Raw genomic sequence first — 19,627 nt, 5'->3', positions numbered from 1 at the left:
GGAAGCCAGGCTTATCCCTGCTGTTTTCCCCTCCATTTTAATATCACCTCTTTCTTTCTATTTCCCTTTCACCACAATTCATGGAGCTTTTTGAAGGCATGGTCTTCTACAAATGAAGTACCTTAGAAAGAGGGTGATACAAGTCTTTCAGCTTTGCATTTGGTGCGTGAGGAATTCTGTTCACTGATAATTCTGAGGTCCATTTGATGTTTCTTAAACTATGTTAGGTTAGTGTGTCAGCAAAGATTCATCCTGATGTAACGGGAAGAACAGCTAGTAAGGACTAGTCACAGCATCCCAGCCAAGTAGTTTATCACTCTGGATAAGTGACTTCAGGACTTTTAGGGATCTGGTCTACAGGGAGAGGCAGTTGGACTAGGAGTTGAACTGTCATGCTGAGTCTTCAGTAAGGGCAGGCTGGGCAGTATTGTCTCATTGCTCGCGTGTAGACTTCCAGCAGCTCAGAGGTAAGGCCCTGGCAAGGACCTCAGACTTTTCCTTGATAGAGGTGCTGCTTTCCTTTGAAACACTCAAGCCACCTAAACAGTTTCTATGGTAACGAGTCTCTTGTTTTTCTAGTGAGGCAGATTTTTGAAAAGGTCCTTCATTTGTATGCCCTTTAGGGTGTGTGGTCTTCTAACCCATGGCCCCTTTGGTTAGACGAAGCCTTTATTTAGAGATTTTCACCTCAGGAGTATGGTAGGCACATCTACGAGAAGAATAAACAGATGCTGGTCATACTGGCATGTGAGGTTTAGTGTGTTGTTAGTAAGGCCTTGTCCCAACTGGAAGAGGAGCGATTGGGTTGGGTGGTAGAGCAGTAATACCAAGAACACAAATAGTCTCGGTTAGGATCATGGCATTTTACTTCACTTTAACTTTCTATAATGTAAAATTTTCAAGCACAAACATAGACAATATTATGTAATGGACAGCTATAAACTTACTACTTAGATGCAAAGTGAACATTTTACCATTTTGGCATATTCTCCTATTTTACCGGGAGCAAATCAGAAACGTGTATTCAGAAGTGAAATGTCGTCCTAGGACGGTTTTTCTTCTTAACCGCTGACTCTATGCTTAGTAAAATTAACTATTGATTCCTTCAAATCATTTACTACCTAATCTATATTCCTTCTCCGGTTGTCCTACCTGTTTTTTTTTACTCATGCTTTGTTCCAACCAGGACCCATTTGAGGCCCATGCATTTGCACGTTATTGTTAGATTTTAACCCAGAAGAGTTTCTGCTGCCTTCCCTCTCGCCCGCTTCATGGCGCTAATTATCCAAGATCATCGGTTGTCCTTTAAGATGACTCACCTTTGGGATTTGTCTGGTTGTTTTCTTGTTTCCATTTAACTTGTTTCTCTATCCCTCCTCTTCCTAGAATTGGAACTTAGGTCTAAAGACTTAATTAAATTCAGGGGAAACGTTTTTAGCAGGAATTCTATTTTCTTGATGCTGTACCACAACTAGAAGGCACAAAACGCTTGGATGTTGAAGATTTAAAGACTGTGGTTGGTTTGAGAGGCGATTCTTGGCTGGTTTCCTAGGATAAATTTCTAGAGAGAAGCTTCTTCTTTAAAAAAGATCTTTTTGTTAGTTTGAAGATTTAATGGGATTCTTTTTTCCTTTGAAACTGTTCCAGTTTGTTCTCCAAAAGTAAATGTCAAAGCAGCCTTACACTACTTAAGTTTTGCTCATATGAACCAAGTAAAGAGTTGATAAAACAGTGTCTTGCGGCTGATGGACAGCAACTCTGTGCCCTAGCAGCCTCTGGCTACTCTTTCTGTCTGCCCTCCTGAGCTCTCTCCTCTCTTAGCCCCCACCTGCCTAACTAATTTTACTTTTGTTTTAACAAACAAGCTTTCCTCTCTTCATCTCCTTTGCTGTCATTGACTTTAGGCCTCCTCACCTCCTGGCCGACTGCTCCTGCAGTAACTCCAGGTTCCCTCCTCCAGGGCTCTCCCCTTCAGCCCATTCTTTGGTAGGCTGGTGGGAACCGGGCTCTGATCTGGAAGTCAGAGGACAGGGGTCAAAATTCAGCTCTTATAGCAACTAGTTGACTTTTCCTCAGAGGAACTTAATGTTTTCAAATAGAGCATCAAGTGTCCTCATCTGCAAAATGGGGGTGACTTTTGACTAGTGCAGAGTGTGGCAGGGCTTGAAAGAGGTCGTGAACCGAAGGTAACATTTAATTTAAAAAATGCTGTAAAATAGAAGGGAATCGGTTTCTGGCTGATGTTTCCCACTTCTGTATTTTATCTTACGTGGCATCTCTCTTCCTTATCTCCCCTAGAAAACCTTTCTTCCGCTCCTCCCATTTATCCTGAAGGGCTGGGCCAAATCCTTATGTTCAGTACAGCCATATTGATTCTCCTAGCCCATAAATCTTCCTTTATATAAGCTATTGCTTTTGTAATTTAGGTTCCAGTCATTCTCCAAATATTTTTACACATAAGCCTCTTATTTCCTGAGATCTTAAGTTTCTTGAGGTCACAGTTTGATATATTTGTGTTCATACCAGAAACTACTAGTACCGAAACTCATATGGAAACTCGGTCATGTTATTCTTGAAGCTGATTTCTAGTGAGTTGGCTGTAGGACCCAACTGGTTGCTTAAATGGCTTTTCTAGGATATGGGTACAACCTTTTTTAAAAAAAATTATTTAAAATTCCTGTATTCCCTTACAAGAGGAGGATATATATTTTTTTTTTAAATTTTCTTGACTGATTTGAGAGAGACATACATTGATTGTGTTCAGTGGTTGAATCTTGTATGTGCCCTGACGGGATTGAACCTACAACCTTGGTGTATCAGGACAATGCTCTAGCCAACTAAGCTACCCAGACAGGGCATAAGAAGAGTGTTTTAAACAGATTTTACAGGTGTCAGTCAACTCTTGTTCAGATGGAACACACATCAAATCTAGCATCAAATCTAGTTATTTGGAAGTGAACTTTTACATATTGATAACAAATGTCAAGATACTGCACAAATTACCTACATGAATTTTATTCATCTTATTTTTGAATTGTTCACAAACATTTTCTACATAATCCAACATGGGACAAAGAAATGGTACATCTTTTCAATTTGCCTGCAATAGGAAAAGAAGAATTTTATATATATATCATAATATATAATGTATATATGTATAAACAAAGTTTAACTAATAGACAGTAGACAGGCTACAAGTTTAAGTTTATGGGTGAGAAATTATCTAATAAAAATAACCAGAATGTATTTAGCATGAATCCCTTTCATAACCAAGTATTATTCTGGTTAATAAAATTTGCTGCTGACCTTGCCTGTGCCCGCTGGGAGCCGGGGACTCACCGTGTACCAGGCATTCCCTGAGATGCACCACAAACCAGGGAGTGGACTTGGGTGGAGCCAAACAGCCAGGCTTGGACTGGAGCTGCAGCTTCTGGCTCTGCTCCTACCCACGGACATTTATTCAACTCAAATAACTGCTGTAACACCTTCAAGTAACACCTCCCACAGTACTTGGACTACCCAAGTCCAGCGAACGCTGCCACCAAGGCAGTGGCGGCGCTCTGCAGTCAGCAGCCAGTCTCTTCGTGACCTTAGTCTCTTTCCTCATCTCTACTGTAAAGAGATTTGGGCCGGGAAATGTCTATACTCTTTCATCTTCTAAATCCAATTGAAATGGCCTCTAGCTATCCAGTGGAACAAGGGAAAAGACAGGTCTTCATTGAATGTGTTAACTCCACAGCTAATTTTATTGACACAGAACATGTCGAGGATCCCAAGTTTGGTTGCTTGGAAGAGCAGGGCAGGACTAGATGATAAATGCCACGCCAAATCTGCTGGGGTTTCATGTTCCAAGTGAAGAGAGACACATCCAAAACTACTAGCTCAGAGGTGGTTTTCTTAAATGTGGCTTAAGTGTAGACACATAAAATCAATACATTTTATGTTATCTAGAGATGAAGGATGGGATTTGGAAGAGTCGGTTTTCATTTGGTTCATTAAAGTTATAAGCCCATAAACCAGGTGATGTAAAAAGCTTTCCAGGGCTCTATTTATATGTACATTAGAAGGAACTTCCAGATGTTTCTGTAAATCCTCAGTGTATTGTTTCACAGCACTAATTTAATGCCCATGTAACTCTAGATAAAGTTTTACATGAAGCTATCTCTGTTCTCTTGGGAACTGAACTCTTTCCTTTGAGGCTCTGGATTTGACATTGAATTTGACTTTTTGTGTAGTAACTGGCATGTGCCAGGGTGATGAGGGATTGAAATCTACCCCAAATCAGAGCCTAATGAGTAGATTTTGCTTACCTACTTATCACCTATTCCTACTCAACCAAAGCACCAGATTTATTTAGCTAAACTAATTCCAAAGAATAGAAGTACATTGACCTCAACTAATTTCAAAATGCTTTTTATTTCTGCATATGTTAAGTACTTTTACAGTTTAAAAAGTGATCCATTTTGATGGTAAAATTGACAAATCTTAAAACTGAAAAGGCAAATGTGTGAAGGAGCCAAAACTATAAATTGTATTTGGGAAGTGAAAACTGTAAGCTTACCTACATTAAATTTAGAAAACTTTCATACTCTTTCTGTACATACTTAAAAAAAATCATGAAGCAAGGGAAACAAAAAATAAATGAACAAATGGAACTACATCAAACTAAAAAGTTTTTGCACAGCAAAGGAAACCATCAACAAAACTAAAAGACAACTCACTGAATGGGAGACCATATCTGCCAGTGATACATCTGATAAGGGGTTAATATCCAAAATTTATAAAGAACTTATTCAACTCCACACCAACAATCCAGTTAAAAAACGGGCAAAGGACCCGAATAGACACTTCTCCAAAGAGAATACAAGGTGGCCCCTAGACATATGAAAAGATGCTCCCGGCCCTGGCTGGTGTAGCTCAGTGGATTGAGCGCGGGCCTGCGAACCAGACGATCGCGGTTCGATTCCCAGTCAGGGCACATGCCTGGCTTGCAGGCCGGTTCCTTGCAGGCTAACTACCAGCAGGGGACGCACAAAAGGCAACCATACATTGATGTTTCTCTCCCTCTCCCCTTCCCCTCTAAAGATAAATAAATAAATAAAAAATTAAAAAGAAAAGAAAAGATGCTCCCGTCACAAATCATTAGAGACATGCAAAATGAAACTACAATAAGATAATCACCTCACACCCTGCTGGTGTGGCTCAGTGGAATGAGCGCTGCTGGCCTGTGAACCAAAGGGTTGCGGGCCAGGTCTCTGGTTGGGGACACACAAAAGACAACCGCACGTTGTTATTTCTGTCCTCTCTTTCTCCCTCCCCTTTCTCTAAAAATAAATAAATAAAATATATTTTAAAAAAGGTATCACCTCACACCTGTCAGAAAGACTATCATCAATAAATCAGCAAACAACAAGCTTCGGTGAGGTTGTGGAGAAAAGGGAACTCTTGTGCACTGCTGGTGGGAATGCAGGTTGATTGGAAGCAGGATAAAAGTACCTCAAAGTTAAAAATGGAAATGCCTTATGACCCAGTGATTCCACTTCTGGAAATAGGCGTATCAAAAGTCCGATGGCAGCAAGTTTATTATCATTATTATTATTATTATTATTATTATTCAGCCATTCCTTTTTATTTATGTTTGTGTTCAAGGCACATCAATTCTATAATATGAGAAGCTACCATGAATCAAAGCATAAGTATACAAACACAGTCTACAGTCTGAAATAGATGTACAGCATTCAGGTATGAAACAAAGGGAATGTCCGTCGGCACACACAGTAGCTTGAGACCTGTTGGTCATGGTGATCCTGGTTATGTTTCTAAAGATGGTGAAAAAAACGACTTTGGTTCTGAAGACTGCTGTGGCCGTGTTAGATACCGGAGCATCTGAGCATCGTGTGCGGCCATGCAGACAAGAGACTTTAGGGAGTATGTATTTTTAAAAAGATTCTGTGCACTGAGGCAGTTGCGAGAAGATTTACTTTCCAGAATCAAGCCCACATTAGGTTTAGGATGAAGTTCTATCTATCTAAAAATACTGACCAATGGCAGAAAGTCTTCCAGATGTGGCTGTTCTGATTCACAGGTTTTTTGTTTTTTTTTAAAGATTTTATTTATTTATCTTTAGAGGGGAAGGGAAGGAGAGAAGGATCAATGTATGGTTGCTTCTCATGAGTCCCCTTCCGGGAATTGGCCTGCAACCCAGGCATGTGCCCTGGCTGGGAATCGAACAGGGATCGTGTGGTTCGCAGGCCCACAGGAGTTTTTTTTTGAGCTTCAAATCCCTGACTTCCCGCTCTCTTTTTTCTATAATTTTTGTTGAATTGATCGGGTGACATTGGTTAATAAAATTACATAGTTTCAGGTATATACATGTATATTTATGCCATTACTCAATTTGCAGTACTGCTCCCCACCTTGGTTGTTCACAATTACCAATGTAGAAAAACTGTTGCAAAGTAGGGGCTACAACTTTCTTTTTAATGCTTTTTCCCCCTTTATTTCTGTTGTTGACATTATTACAAATGTCCCCATTTTCCTCCCCCTCTTCCTGCCAAAGGTTTTCCTTCTTTTACTTTTCATTGGTTCCTTTCTGCTGCCTGCTCTAGGGAAAGTTGGCCCCATCTTCTTCCCCTTGTGTCCCCTGTTGTCATCCCCACTCCCAACCTCAGTCTCTGTGCCAAGCCTCCTACTTTTCAGTGGGTATGCAGACCTCGTACGTAGTATTCTGCACAAATTGTCACCCTCTGATTTGGTGACTGTCGTGAGGGTTCATGGTGAGGAATTGTATTGCCCACTGTTTGGCCTTGCTAAGCAGTCAATTAGGGCCAGTTGGGGGGTCCGTTTTCAATGCTCATTCTCTCTCTCTCTGGAACCTATGCTCCCATCCTGATTGGCCATCAGAATTGCTTGGGTTTTTAAAAGCCAAAGTCCTGGGTTCTGCCCCAGTGAATCAGAATTTCTCAGGGTGGCTTCAGGGCCTGTCGTTTCCAAAGCTCCCCAAGTCTGGCTGTATCTGGGAGCAGCCGTTTTACAAGTTCATCCTTCTCCCATAATCACTTTCCGCTAATGATGGTGGCCGGCACACCTCATTGGTGCGCATTCATCAGAGAGAATTACAGACGGGCCTGTAATATTAATCTGTGTGAAATCTCATGGCATAAGTGAATGTAGAATGATAAGGGGTGAGCCCGTTAAAGGCTTTTGAAGCAAATGCATGATTTATCAGATGGGTGTGTTCTTTCTTTAGGACTGCTGTGAACCAGACCTTGCTACTGCCATCTGTTCTGTAAATTCCATTTTCAGTTTCACAGCTGGATTGTGAAAGATATACAAAATTATCCAATTCAAAAACTAAATTTGGCAAGTATGCATGGTTGTTTTTTTTAAATGATTCCACGAATATACACTTTGTTTCCTTCCTTAGATAGCCTTCTAAGGCTCTAATTCTGGTCTAGCACAAATTTTCAGAGTAGTAGACTGAGACTGGGGCGAGAGTCCTTTGGCAGCCTTCAGTTTTATCAATGAATAAATCTGAACAGTTTAAAACAGGGTTTTTTCCCCACCTCAGTATGGAAAGCCACTAGCCACTAGGATGCACATCTCAAAGGCTGTCCAGTGAGGGTGGGTGGGTAATGGCTGAAATTTGGTATCGATTTGCAACACCGCAAGCTGTGCAAGCCAGGAACCCGGGAGTTCCGTTAAACTCTGTTTCCAAAACCATTCAGTTACCTGGAGGACCCTCTAGCCCAGGTCACAGTCTGCACACAGCTTGAATGAGAACACAGGTCTCTGAACTCTTAATCCATCCCCCTGTACTTGACCATTCTACTTCTTGTGCCTTTGTGCATGTGGTTCCCCGAGAGCCGGTTAGGTAACAGCGCCTGGGTAGAGAGAATGTACGTGCTTCCATTTTTTCATTTCTGTGTTTCATTATCTTGTAAATAAACTACCATGAACATTACTGCTGTAATCAGGGAAAAGCCTTATTTAATAGCTATAACTTCATATGCAAAACCTTGTCCCTCACCAATAGATGTTGTGTTGATGACAAGGCCAGCAGAGAGGTTGGGGGTAGCTCACTAGTACTGCATTTGCTGAATGAAACATGCCTATCACTATTCTGAGGGCAGCCAGTACATTGATTTCAATAGTCTGAGCTATATATTTTTTCTAGCTTTATTGAGATACAGTTGTCTTGCAGCATTAAGGTGTACAATCTGTTGATTTGATATACTTCCATATTGCAAAATGATGACCATCATAGCATTGGCTAACACCTTTATTGCATTACATAATTACCATTTCTTTTTTGTGGTGAAAACATTTAAGTTCTACTCTCTTAGCAACTTTGAAGTATGTAATACAATGTTGCTAACTATAATTAAGAAGCTGTGCATTAAATCCCCAGAATTTATTCATCTTCTAACTGTAAGTTTGTGTTCTTCGACCATCTGCCCGTCTTCTCCATCCTCCCAGCCCCTTGTAACCACCACTCCATTCTGTTTCTATGAGTTGGCTTTTTAAAAAAAGATTTTATTTATTTACTTATTTTTAAAGTAGAAGGGAAGGAGAGAGGGAGAGAAATATCAATGTATGGTTGCTTCCCATGTGTCCCCTGCTGGGAACTGGCCTGCAACCCAGGCATGTGCCCTGACTGGGAATCAAACCGCAATCCTCTGGTTCGCAGGCCCGTGCTCAATCCACTGAGCTATGCCAGCCAGGGCTATGAGTTGGCTTTTTAAGAGTCTGCATATAAGTGAGATCATGCAGTCTTTCTCTGTCTGGCTTACCTGTTTCACTTAGCATAATACCCTCAAGGTTCATCCATGTTGTCTTACCTACATTTTAATTATTTAAAAGCAACATGGGAATTTATTTGCCTAGGATAGCAGGAATGAAAATTTCCTAATAACCAAATTTTTACCTTTTCTGCAACGCACTGGGTCTTTCCTGCTGACACACTTGCAGTTTATGAAGTAAGTTCATGGAGCCTGTTGAAGCCCCGCCTCCTTCAGCAGACGGTGGAAACAGTTGTCTGGACCCATCATCGTTATGTTGGTCTGTGGAGTGTTTAGTGCAGGTAGTCTGTGGGTTCATGCTTATTTTGACCAAGTTTTACAAATGTTAGCTTTGTCTTAAGTGCAAAAAGTATTGGAAGTGATAAGAAAAGGTAAATCCTCATGACGGAAATGAAAGCAGAGAAAGTGATTTTCTTCCCTCTTTTAACTGGTTTTAACATTGCTGTTGCTCTTGCTCCTAGGACAAATTTTTCCAAACAGGAGGTTGAAAGCAAAAAGTTTTAATGCCACCCTCCAGGCAGAAGCTGGTGTTTTATTTGCAGACTGTTTATTTAGGGAGGTTTCTGAAGCAGTTTTGCAGGGCTATAAGAAGCAGGCAGTGACTGTCCACTGTCATCCCCTCCAGCCCCTGTCCTTTTGTGCAAAGGTAGCACCAGTGTCTTGCTTTTTTCTCAGGAAAAAAGAGAAAACACCAGCATGTATATATCCTGCAATTAAAAATTTTAATTAATGAAGTCTTAAATATGCAAGAAAAAGTATGCAGAACTAGTTTAGTCAACATTTATCCAGTTTTAACAAATCTTAATATCTTGCGATATTGCTTTAAAAAAATACAGATCCCATTGCCCTCCATCCACAGAGTTAACCACTGTCCCGAATTTGATCGCTGGCTCTCGTGCTTGCTTTAATACTTGCATGTATGTGTGTGTGCACAAGCAACACGCAGTATTGTTCCCACTTCATTTAAATGGGTTGTACTGTGTATACCTGTTACTGCTTCTGACACATGCTCTTTCCATTGGACATTGTTTCAGAAAACCATAAACGCAGCTCCGATTCCCTCACTTTCACTGCTGGTTTGTATTTTATTGTATGGCTCTACCTAAATGGTGTAACCGTCTTTCTGATGCACATTTAAGGTCCTGATATTTGCTATTATCCATAACGCTACAATAAGAAGTCTATGTTCTCTTGGTCACATGAGTTTGTTTGGAGTCCCTTATTTAAGTCTATTTTAAGGAAGTAATCACAGGGTAAAGACTGACACATTAATTGGATAAAATGGAAGCTCTATGTTTAACTCTGGCTCTGTACGTGGTGTACAGGACATTGTGTGGAAACTCCAAAGCCTTAAGCTGCAACACTTTCTTCCAAGGTTGGAAGAAATTAGCACATATCACAGCAGCACCAAGAGGTGGGATGAAATAAGTTCCACGTGCTGGTAGACATGGCTCTCGTGTCGGGAGGGTTTGGGCCAGTGATTCAGACCAGGGGTGGGCTTCTCTTTGTTAGCAACTTAATTCCAGCCAAGAGCAAAGAGCCTTGATGCCTTTTTAGGTCTTGCTTTCTGTGTCTTGTTCTCTCTTAATTCCAAAACCAGCAGGGAGACCCTGTTCTCTTTTTCCTCCCCCTGGAGATGGATGCCCGTTCATGTCCCAGCTCTTCTTCCCCTGTGTTTCGACACTGCCCTTCCAGGAAGAAGCAGCGGGCGTGAAATCCTGGTTCCCTTGGAGATCTCTACGGCCTCGTACTGATCACCAAACAGCCCAGATAGTGCCAATTCCTATGGCCACTCATTCAAAAGAAATTCTGTCAGACACAATTCTCCTTTTGTGGGGAATCCCCAGAATTTCCTTTTACCTTCCCCCACCCCAGCCGAAGCCTGTTTCTGAATATATATTTTGTTTGAGTACAAGCATTTTGAAGCTGTGAAGATTCTGTGTCGCAGCCCAAACCATGAAACATGTCAAACCAGGGTCCCTCAAAGTGTGGTTCCTGAACCAGGAGCATCAGCATCTTCTGGGGACTTGTTAGAAATGCAGATTCTCAGGCCCAGCCAGCCCTACTCTATCAGACGCTCTGTGGGTGGGGTCCCGTGACTCGGGTTTTAACGAGCCCGCTGGGGGAGCTGGGGACCCACGTGTCAGATGGTGTGTAAAGAGGTGCAGTCGGTCACACCTGGGCCTGCCTTCCTGTCCTGCGAGGACGGACCTAGGTACTGGAGAGGTGGCTGCCTGGCAGGCCATTTGGTGTCACTAATGACACGAGAATGGTACACGTTTATGCTTTGTGCGTGTGTGTGTGGCATTGTTATAGATAGACCTTTAACTTTTGGAGCCTACTTTGGTTTTCTTTATGGGTTGTAGCCTACAGTAGGAAATAGAATGCCATAAATCCTTGTCTCCAAGGTTACCTTCTCGCTGCTGATAACAGGCAGGAAATTAAAACAATCTGTGATAGTGTTTTGTTCTTATTAGTCACAGATGGTAGCTTTCAGATATGTTGAAGCAAAACATAAATAGAGCAGGGGAACTTTATTATTGTTGAGGAAAAATGATTTGGCTAGGTCAAGTTTATAGTCTGGGTTCATTTTAATGAAATGCGGTATAGGCAGCATTAGTGTTCCGTTGCCACACAGAGTATTAAGACACATGAGGGTCACTAGTTTTGCTGTTTCGTGTCTAATTTTGAGTGTGTAACAACATTTGCATTATTTCGAAGTCAAAACTATGACAAATTATATTCGAAGATGTCTCACTTCCATGTCTCTTCCCTCCTCTTCTATTAGTCCTTTATGGGTATTGGGCACTTTTAAATTTTTATTTGCTTTTTAATTTATTCTTTTAGATAACCCCTATGTGTGTGTATATGTTCATATCTTCCCCCTTTCCACTCTTTACAGAAATTTGCATAATATGCTCAGTGTTTTAAAAATTATTTTGGAAGTTTGTTCTATGAAGTGTAACCTAACTTCAGTACAATTCACCAACTTTATGTGTGCAATTAGAGTTTTGACAGATGCATACAGTTGAATAGCCACCAGTGCGGTGAAAGTATAGATTTTTTCCCGTCGCCCAAGAAAGTCTTGTCACTCTTTCGTAGCCAACCCTCTGTCCCACCTTCCTGGTCCCTGATAAGCAGTCTGTCTGCTCCCTAGCACTGTGTTTGCCTTTCCTGGAATCTCACGCATTGTCTTTCTCTGGGTGTGCACGTGGCTATTTCACTGAGTTGGAGATTCAGCCATGTTAGCACACGTATCGGTGGTTCTTCTGAGTAGTGCTCTGTTGTTTATACATTCTAGTTGACAAATATTGCCTATTTTTTTAGTTTTTATCTCAAAATTGTTTGTTTTGGGGGAAGGTACAGAGAAGAAGGAAACTTTATTCAGTGCAAAACAGCTCAGCGGGGAGGCCGCTCGGCTGTGGACCAGCCCTGGGGCCGGGCCCTTCCTGGGATGGAAGGCTCCGCTCTGCTCCTCCATGGTCTGCCCTGTTCGGCTCCGCTCTCCTCGAAGAAGTGATTTTAGACTTAGAGAATAATTACACAGCACAGAGAGTTTCCGTATACTCGTTCCCAGCTGCCTTTAATGTCATCAGTGCTTTAGAAATTAATATTGGCACAAATACTATTGCTTAAACTACAAAGTTTAGTAGGGTATTAGTTTCTTCACTGCATTGAGTCGTCATGTTGGTCTCCCACAACCTACGACAGCCCCTCAGTCTTCCCATGTGTCGTCTGGAGAGCACTGTCTGGGTGTTTTGTAGAATGTCTCTCCACCTGTCTTGTGACTAGACTGCAGGTACGGATTTTGGGGGGGAACACCACAGAGGTGATATGCCCCTCTCATTATATCAGGAGCTACACACTATCAAATATGTCTTATTACTGGTGAAATTAAACTTGACTACATGATTAAGACACTGTCTGCCAGGTTTCTCCACTGCAAAGTTACTATTTTTCCTTTACTGTAGTCTGTTTTTTAAAAGCAAGTTATTTCTTTTTAACTTCTGATATACATGGGGTGCATGGGGCACATAATTTAGCAAAAGCCCCTATCTTAATTGTAATCAAAATAGTAACAACCATTTACCTGCATAATGCTAAACACACCAATTATCTCGTTTAGTCCTTAGAGCACTTTTTTGCACCTATTCTGCAGCTGAGAAGACTGAGGTACAGAGCGCCTTGCCTAAGCTGGTTAGTGATGGAGCTGGATGCTAGCTTAGCCTGACTCCAGGGCCCGCCGTTAACATGGGCCATATGGTTGATGTCAGAGCTTAGAATGGGGGTGTTCTCATTCATTGCCAGAGAAAACAAATGAGTACTTCTCACCCTTGACAGTTCTCTTTTGTTCTTTCCTTAAGAAATAGTTTTGTTTGTTTTTACTTTTAGGAAGATTCCTTGTGTAACTAAGATTTTAATAAGCTTTGCATGGCAATAACATTTACATGAAAATCTTGGAGAAATCGGGGATACCCTGGGAAGCAGCACTAAGGATCTATTTTTAGACTTCTTTCAGAAATATGACTGAAGGCGGGGGCAGAGTGTTTAGAACAGAAAACTGCTTTGCTTATGGAGAAGGAGTGTTTACCTAAAGAAAGGCACAGGGACTTCTCCTCACTGAATCTTCTCATCCGCTCTTAACAAGGGTGTCTTGTTGGTCTGTGTGTGTCTAAACTCCACTATGGCCCTGGCTGGTGTGGCTCAGTGGATTGAGTGCCGGCCTGCGAACCAAAGGGTCCCTGCTTCGATTCCCGATCAGGGCACATGCCTGGGTTGCTGGCCAGGTCCCTGGTTGGAGGCGAGTAAGAGGCAACCAATCAATGAATGCATCTCTCACACATCCATGTTTCTTTCCCTCTCTTTCTCCCTCCCTTCCCGTCTCTCTAAAAATAAATAATAAATAAAATCATACAAGAAATAAAATAAACCCCACTGTTCACTTTGTTGACCACACTAATGACTTTCCTACTGCATGAATGTGTCTCTGAATAGCCTGACTCGGGGGATGCTAACTGTGGCTAAACGATGGCTCAACCTCTGTGCACGCCTGTTCTGGCAGCGATGGGGCCGCTGAGGTCCAGGCTGTGGGGGTGAACACGTATCCCCCTTCCCCGTGACTCGCTCTGCAGCCCGTCTTTCTGAGGGGGAATCGCTGTAGGTGGCTACAAAGCTCTACTCATCTCCTCTCTTGTCTCATCAGACTAGGTGGTCCTTGAAATCACACAGCTAGGTGTCTTGAGTGTATCTAGTCTCCCAAGCTATCCAGATATCAGTGCAGTTTTTAAAAATAAAGCTGTTTTGGGGGCTTGTTTCTAAATGCCTGTCTTATGTCTGGCTGCTTGTGCCAGAGTCCACAGATTAAACAAAACACTGCTTGTCACCCAAAGCCAACCTGGATGGGCGCACGCAAAAACCCTGTAGCGTTTATTTCCTCAGGAAGGGAGGAAGACAGCTATTCCCAATAAGCCTCATGCTTGCACACTGTAACTAGAAATTTTGTAGGAGTAGAAAATTACTTGGGGGATTAAAGCACAGGTGAGGTGTCTGGATCTGGCCCCAGAAGGCTAAGTTTTTCTTTTTTCTCAGGTATGGTTTTCTACACACCCATTAGAGAGAAAGTGTCAGGTACAAGAAAATGAAGGGGAGTGAAAGCTCTCATTTTTAGCCCCAGAAATGACCACTTTTTCCTTTGTTGTGCCTGATTTCTTTCCCTCTCTCTCTCAGGTTGTGAACGTATTTGTAACCCTGCATTTTTTATGTGATACTGTATCATCAGAATGTTTTCCATCATTTAAAAAAAAAAAGACTTTGCTAATTTGGTGGGGAAAAAATAACTACTTTTAATTTGCATTCCTTTAATATTTTAGTTAGGATTAATATGATTGTCAGTTTATTTACCCATAAAGATTGTTAGCTTTTCTACTCTGTATCCTTTCATAACATTGGCACTGTTACTAAAGCAAGCCTCTGGTTTCAGATGTCCTAAATGATGCTATATTTGATGAAGACCATGACGAGATGGTGATTGTGAAGGACATAGACATGTTTTCCATGTGTGAACATCATCTGGTTCCATTTGTTGGAAAGGTAAGGTTTTCTCTGTTGTTTCCCAATTTTGAAAGGCACAGCAGAAGTTTTAAAATTAGGATAATTATGTTTAAAATTTCTCCCTAGTTCCAAATATTCCAAATATTTAGAATTACATATCAACCTTTACTCTTCATCAACCTGCCTAATCTAATAGTTTCCAATGAACAAAATAAAACCAAAGTACCTGAAGGCCCTCAGGGCAAGCATTTCATTGCAAATGTCATGTTACTAGGTTAAGTAATGAGATTAAAGTCTCCTCTTTTTTCCTGGGTAGCTGCTGCAGGCTCTGAAGACCTTTGTCCTTTATTTTGACTAAATGTTTGATCCAAGATAAACATTTGTGTAATGCAACATGAGCAGTGATCACAGAATTTCTCATAGCAGAGGTTATAGTATTAGTGAATTTGTATCCAACCCTTTCTATATTAGAAAAAAAATGTCCAATGCAAACTAGATAATGGTGTGAGGGAAGGCGACAGGGGATTGAGAAATAGAGAGACAGAGTCAAAGCCGGGTCAGGTGGAGTCCCTTCTCTGGGACGCAGAGGAGGGAACTGTTGGTGAGGTCAGGCTGTACCTATTGACCAGCTTTGAAGCAGAGCGTGAGAAAGACAAACCGCGAGGCCAGGTACATTTTACTTTTTAAGAACATTTGCTGCTTCTTGGTACAATGACATAGCAAGCAGCCAAGTCATTCTTTTCTCACAACAATCTATCAGGCAGTCGTCCGTGCCCTGGGGCAGCTGTGCTGAACCCGAGGCCTGCTTCCAACTGCCTTGGCATGTGTTATCCTGCTTGGCCCTCCACAGGGGATGTTATCTGGCTTGTGGTTAAACGTACGTTTGAGAGCTTGGGGGTTTAGGATCTAGAATTGCCCATTCTCATCCCTGGCCCCCTACCATAATTTGATTTTATTTTGACTTTTTATTAATAATTTTCAAACAGAAGATTTATAGGAAATAGTGCTATGAAATAGTGCTATGAAATAGTGCTACATGCCCATGACCTAAATTTAATGTTTTTGTTAAAGTATTTTATATTTTTATTGTTTATAGGAGTAAAACATGGACAGAAAAATGCACCAATCCTGTGGGTGTTCCGTACGCCTCACAGGTCAAGTAGCAGGGCATCACTAGCACCCCGGAAGCTCACTTCGCGGCCCTTCCTAATCCCTAACCAATCCCTGTCCAATGCGTAGATTAGATTTGCTTGTTTCCCAACCACAGTCACCTGCGGCCTAAGCACTTTTGGGGTAATTAAGGATCCCATGAGTTTATAATGGACCTGAAAAATTTGCGTTGCTTACTGGCACCTTATCTCTAGAAATTCTTATCAGTTCAGAAGACAAGGACTTCACCCCTACTCTACTCACTGTGCTTTCCCGGGAGCCCTCCCCCAACCGACTGTCCTACCCCCACCACCTCCTTTTGTCTTCAGCTGAAGATGCTGTTTAAGGTGGTGGCTTTAGCCGTTTGGCTGAGTTTCCCAGTTTTCCGGGTGTCTGTCATGTGCACAGGAGGTGTGCATGTTATTAAACTTCGCGTTCTTCTCCTGTTAATCTGTCTTTTACTATAGGGATGTCTTAACCATGCCCCACCCCTGCCCCCAGCCCCACCCTACCCATCACACACCTCAGAAACCAGCTGAAAGGCCAGGTTTGGATCTGTGCTTATGATGAACTGGCTGCAGATTGGAGATTCCAACAAACTTCTCCTTAGGTTTGACCAATTTGCTAGAATGGCTAATGGTACACAAAGAAACACATTAACATACTAGGTCACAGTCTTGTTGTAAACAGATGTAACTCGGGAACAGGCAGAGCGCAGAGGTGCATAGGGCAAGGTGTGTATGGCCCACTACAGGGCCACACTCCCTGCATCTCCATGTGTTCACCAACTGGAAAGTTCTCCAATCTCCGTTCTCTCAGGGTTTTATGGAGGCTTCACTGTGTAGTCACACCTGATTAAATCATTGGCCATTGCCCCTAGATCTGACCTCCAGCCTCTTTCCTCTCCAGGGTGGTGTGTATGGAGGTGGGGTGGGGCTGGAAGCTCCAACCCTCTAATTCCATGGTAGGTTCCCGCCCCCACCCACCTAGGTGCTGCCCAAGCCACCTCATTAACATAACAAAAGACACCCCCATACTTGGGAAATTCCAAGAATTTGGGGAGCTGTGAGTCAGGAATTGTAAATGAACACTAAATATACATTTCTCAGATATCACAGTATTTCAACACTCTATCCCATTGTCTTCTGCTATGATCACCTCTGTGTGTTTTTTGCTAACTCTTTTAAATATATTAATCAGTGGTGATTTTCTAAAATGGACATTTAAATGACAGGAATATTTAGGAAGACCATAAATAGCACAAGCAATACACAAATTATAGCTCTGCATGTAACTATAAAAATTTCAAGTGCTACAGAAGACCTTGGTTCCATGGGAAAGTTTTAACTCTTATTTTTCTTTAAATGCCTAATATTCATATTCTACCTTGCTTTCTCCTACTGCTGACCAGGAAAGCGATGCCCCAATATTCTCAAACTCCCACAGCATTCTGCTTGTAGATAAAAAAAAATTACTAATTACTACTAGATCAATTATTCAAGTGTATAGTAAATATTAGGCGAACAAATGCAAAAAATGCCAGCTCACCAAGATGCAAATAAGTCTATAATTTTATATTAGGTTACTTGATTGCCTACAAATGACCATTACTTTTAGCCTTTTTGGAGAACTAATTTTATCCATACTTAATGCATGGCTCAAAGAGAAGTGACATTAACATATAAGATATTAATCGGTGTCTCTCAAGATTATAGAAATGCCTTTGCCTTCTAGTAAGTTTTATGAGAACTGAGGTGTTTGGATCCAGGTTCTTGCGCCGGCACATTAGTGTCTGTGTCCTTCTCCTGTTGACCGGACTATGGTGCTCTCCAGCAGCTGAGGAATGGGGCCACCTTGCATGACAGAGGGCGTGGAACCCCTCTTTCTGTACAACGGGGTGGGATTTTCAAGGCCACAGTGATGTGTGGAATGTGACTGGGACTCGCATGACAGAACGAGAAGTGTCAGTTGGTACAACCACTTTGGAAAACTGAAAGTCAGCCCTTGAGGAGGCTTTCCTGGCTGCATTTTAGTGTTGCCACAGTACGATGTGCTTTTCTTGGGATGTTTCTCCTCAATAGAGGAAAGAATTGTATCGAGTGTAACTTCACCAGGAAATACCATGACTGTACTTCAAACTTGTTATTAACAGCATCCTTCTTATATATTTTCCTTTTACTGCATTTATGTAATTTTTTTAAATGCTTGTGTAATAGCTTCATTTTTTCAGCCTTAAACCCATATGACTTAAAGATGCATTTTCACTGTGTTGAATTACATAAAAGTGTTCTGTATTGTGCTTCCTTATTTCCTTGTTTTGTCCCAAGGCCGCACTGTTTTCACTTAGCTTGTGATTTCTGTCTCTCCCCTGAAGGTCCATATCGGCTACCTTCCTAACAAGCAAGTCCTTGGCCTCAGCAAACTTGCAAGGTAAGTGTGACTGCGCACGAGTAGGAAAACAGGTTAGTAGGATCTGGCCCTACACAGTGAGTATCTCATCAGGCTTGCTTTCCTGACCAGTGCAGATCGAATGTGGAAGTCACATTGCAACTTAAAATTCGTAGCTGTAGAGACAGACTTAGAGGACCTGAAATACAAATGTCCTGTTCCTCACTCCCCCATTGCCTACCCTCCTCCCCTATTTCCTCGCCTTTCATCCACTGGCACATCCTTGAAGTCTTAGCTCTTGCCTTTCTCTGTGGGGCCTTCCCTGACCAGAGAGGACCTGTGTTCCTGTCCTTTCAGCTAACAGTGAGGGGTGGGAGAGGAAATCTGGGCAGGGGTCTAACAACACTGTGCTGTTTTCAGACTTCTAATCAAACCACTGTTTGGGGTCTCCACCCTGCCTTCTGCTGTACCTGGGTACCCTCAGGCACCTCTCTGGAGTCCTGGAGGGCCAGTCAGTTCGCTTCTGCCTCTGCAGACACAAGACTGTGCCTTCCTTGGCTTGTTCAGCGCTATTCCAAGATGAGGTTTACTCTCTTTTCTCCTATTGCTCTCCTCTCTGCTACAGTCTTCTTTTCCATTCTTTATCCTTCCTTTAAAAAAAATTTCCTTTGCTACCATTTTTATTTGGGTTTTAGGAAGGAGGGTATGTAATCTATGTTTAAGTGATAGTCAACTTGAGGGTTAGTGTTCATGTATCTCTGATAAGCCCAACCACCAATATTTTAATGCTTCTAAATACCCCCTTTTGTGATTTCTCTGTATGGAATTAGTGAGCCCTGGGAGAAGCGTGGGAGGTGTGTGTGTGTGTTGAGAGAGGGTTAAGAACGAAATGAAGAAATAGGCAATGAATATATAGTTAAGTGCCCCACTCCCAACTTTTAAAATTAAACCAAGCTAAGTTTTAATAACTTGAGGTTGTCGTGACCACATCAGAACTAGAGTAAATGAGTCCCTGTGACCAAGTGTCTGCTCTGTGGCGCTGATGTACTTCTGCTTCTCCTCCACTTGGACTCTGAGACTCGCCATGGTCCTGAAATGGTAGTCCAGATCTTTTTCAACTCTGTGTCGGAATCTGGAAACACCCCCCAGCAGTCTGACAGCTGCTCTTCACAGCTGTTCTTTTTACTTTCTTTCCACTCATTTCCTCTAGGAATTAAGGAGAAAGTAAGCAGAAGAGA

The 19,627-nt window shown here is 42.0% G+C and overlaps 1 protein-coding gene across 1 annotated transcript in view; it reads left to right on the top strand.

Moving 5' to 3' along the window:
• GCH1 (GTP cyclohydrolase 1) overlaps positions 1–19,627 on the top strand; it is a 37,959-nt gene that overhangs the window by 8,715 nt on the left and 9,617 nt on the right. Inside the window, exons 2-3 of the mRNA XM_037054346.1 lie at positions 14,782–14,891; positions 18,376–18,431. Of these exons, the coding sequence (XP_036910241.1) occupies positions 14,782–14,891; positions 18,376–18,431 (166 nt within the window). The remainder of the gene's footprint in view (positions 1–14,781; positions 14,892–18,375; positions 18,432–19,627) is intronic.

This window comes from Sturnira hondurensis, unplaced genomic scaffold, assembly GCF_014824575.4.
Source record: "Sturnira hondurensis isolate 20B ecotype Veracruz unplaced genomic scaffold, ASM1482457v3 Scaffold0008196, whole genome shotgun sequence".
Lineage (NCBI taxonomy): Eukaryota > Metazoa > Chordata > Mammalia > Chiroptera > Phyllostomidae > Sturnira > Sturnira hondurensis.
Note: the sequence above shows the minus strand (reverse complement) of the source record. Positions and strands in the feature narration are given on the sequence as shown.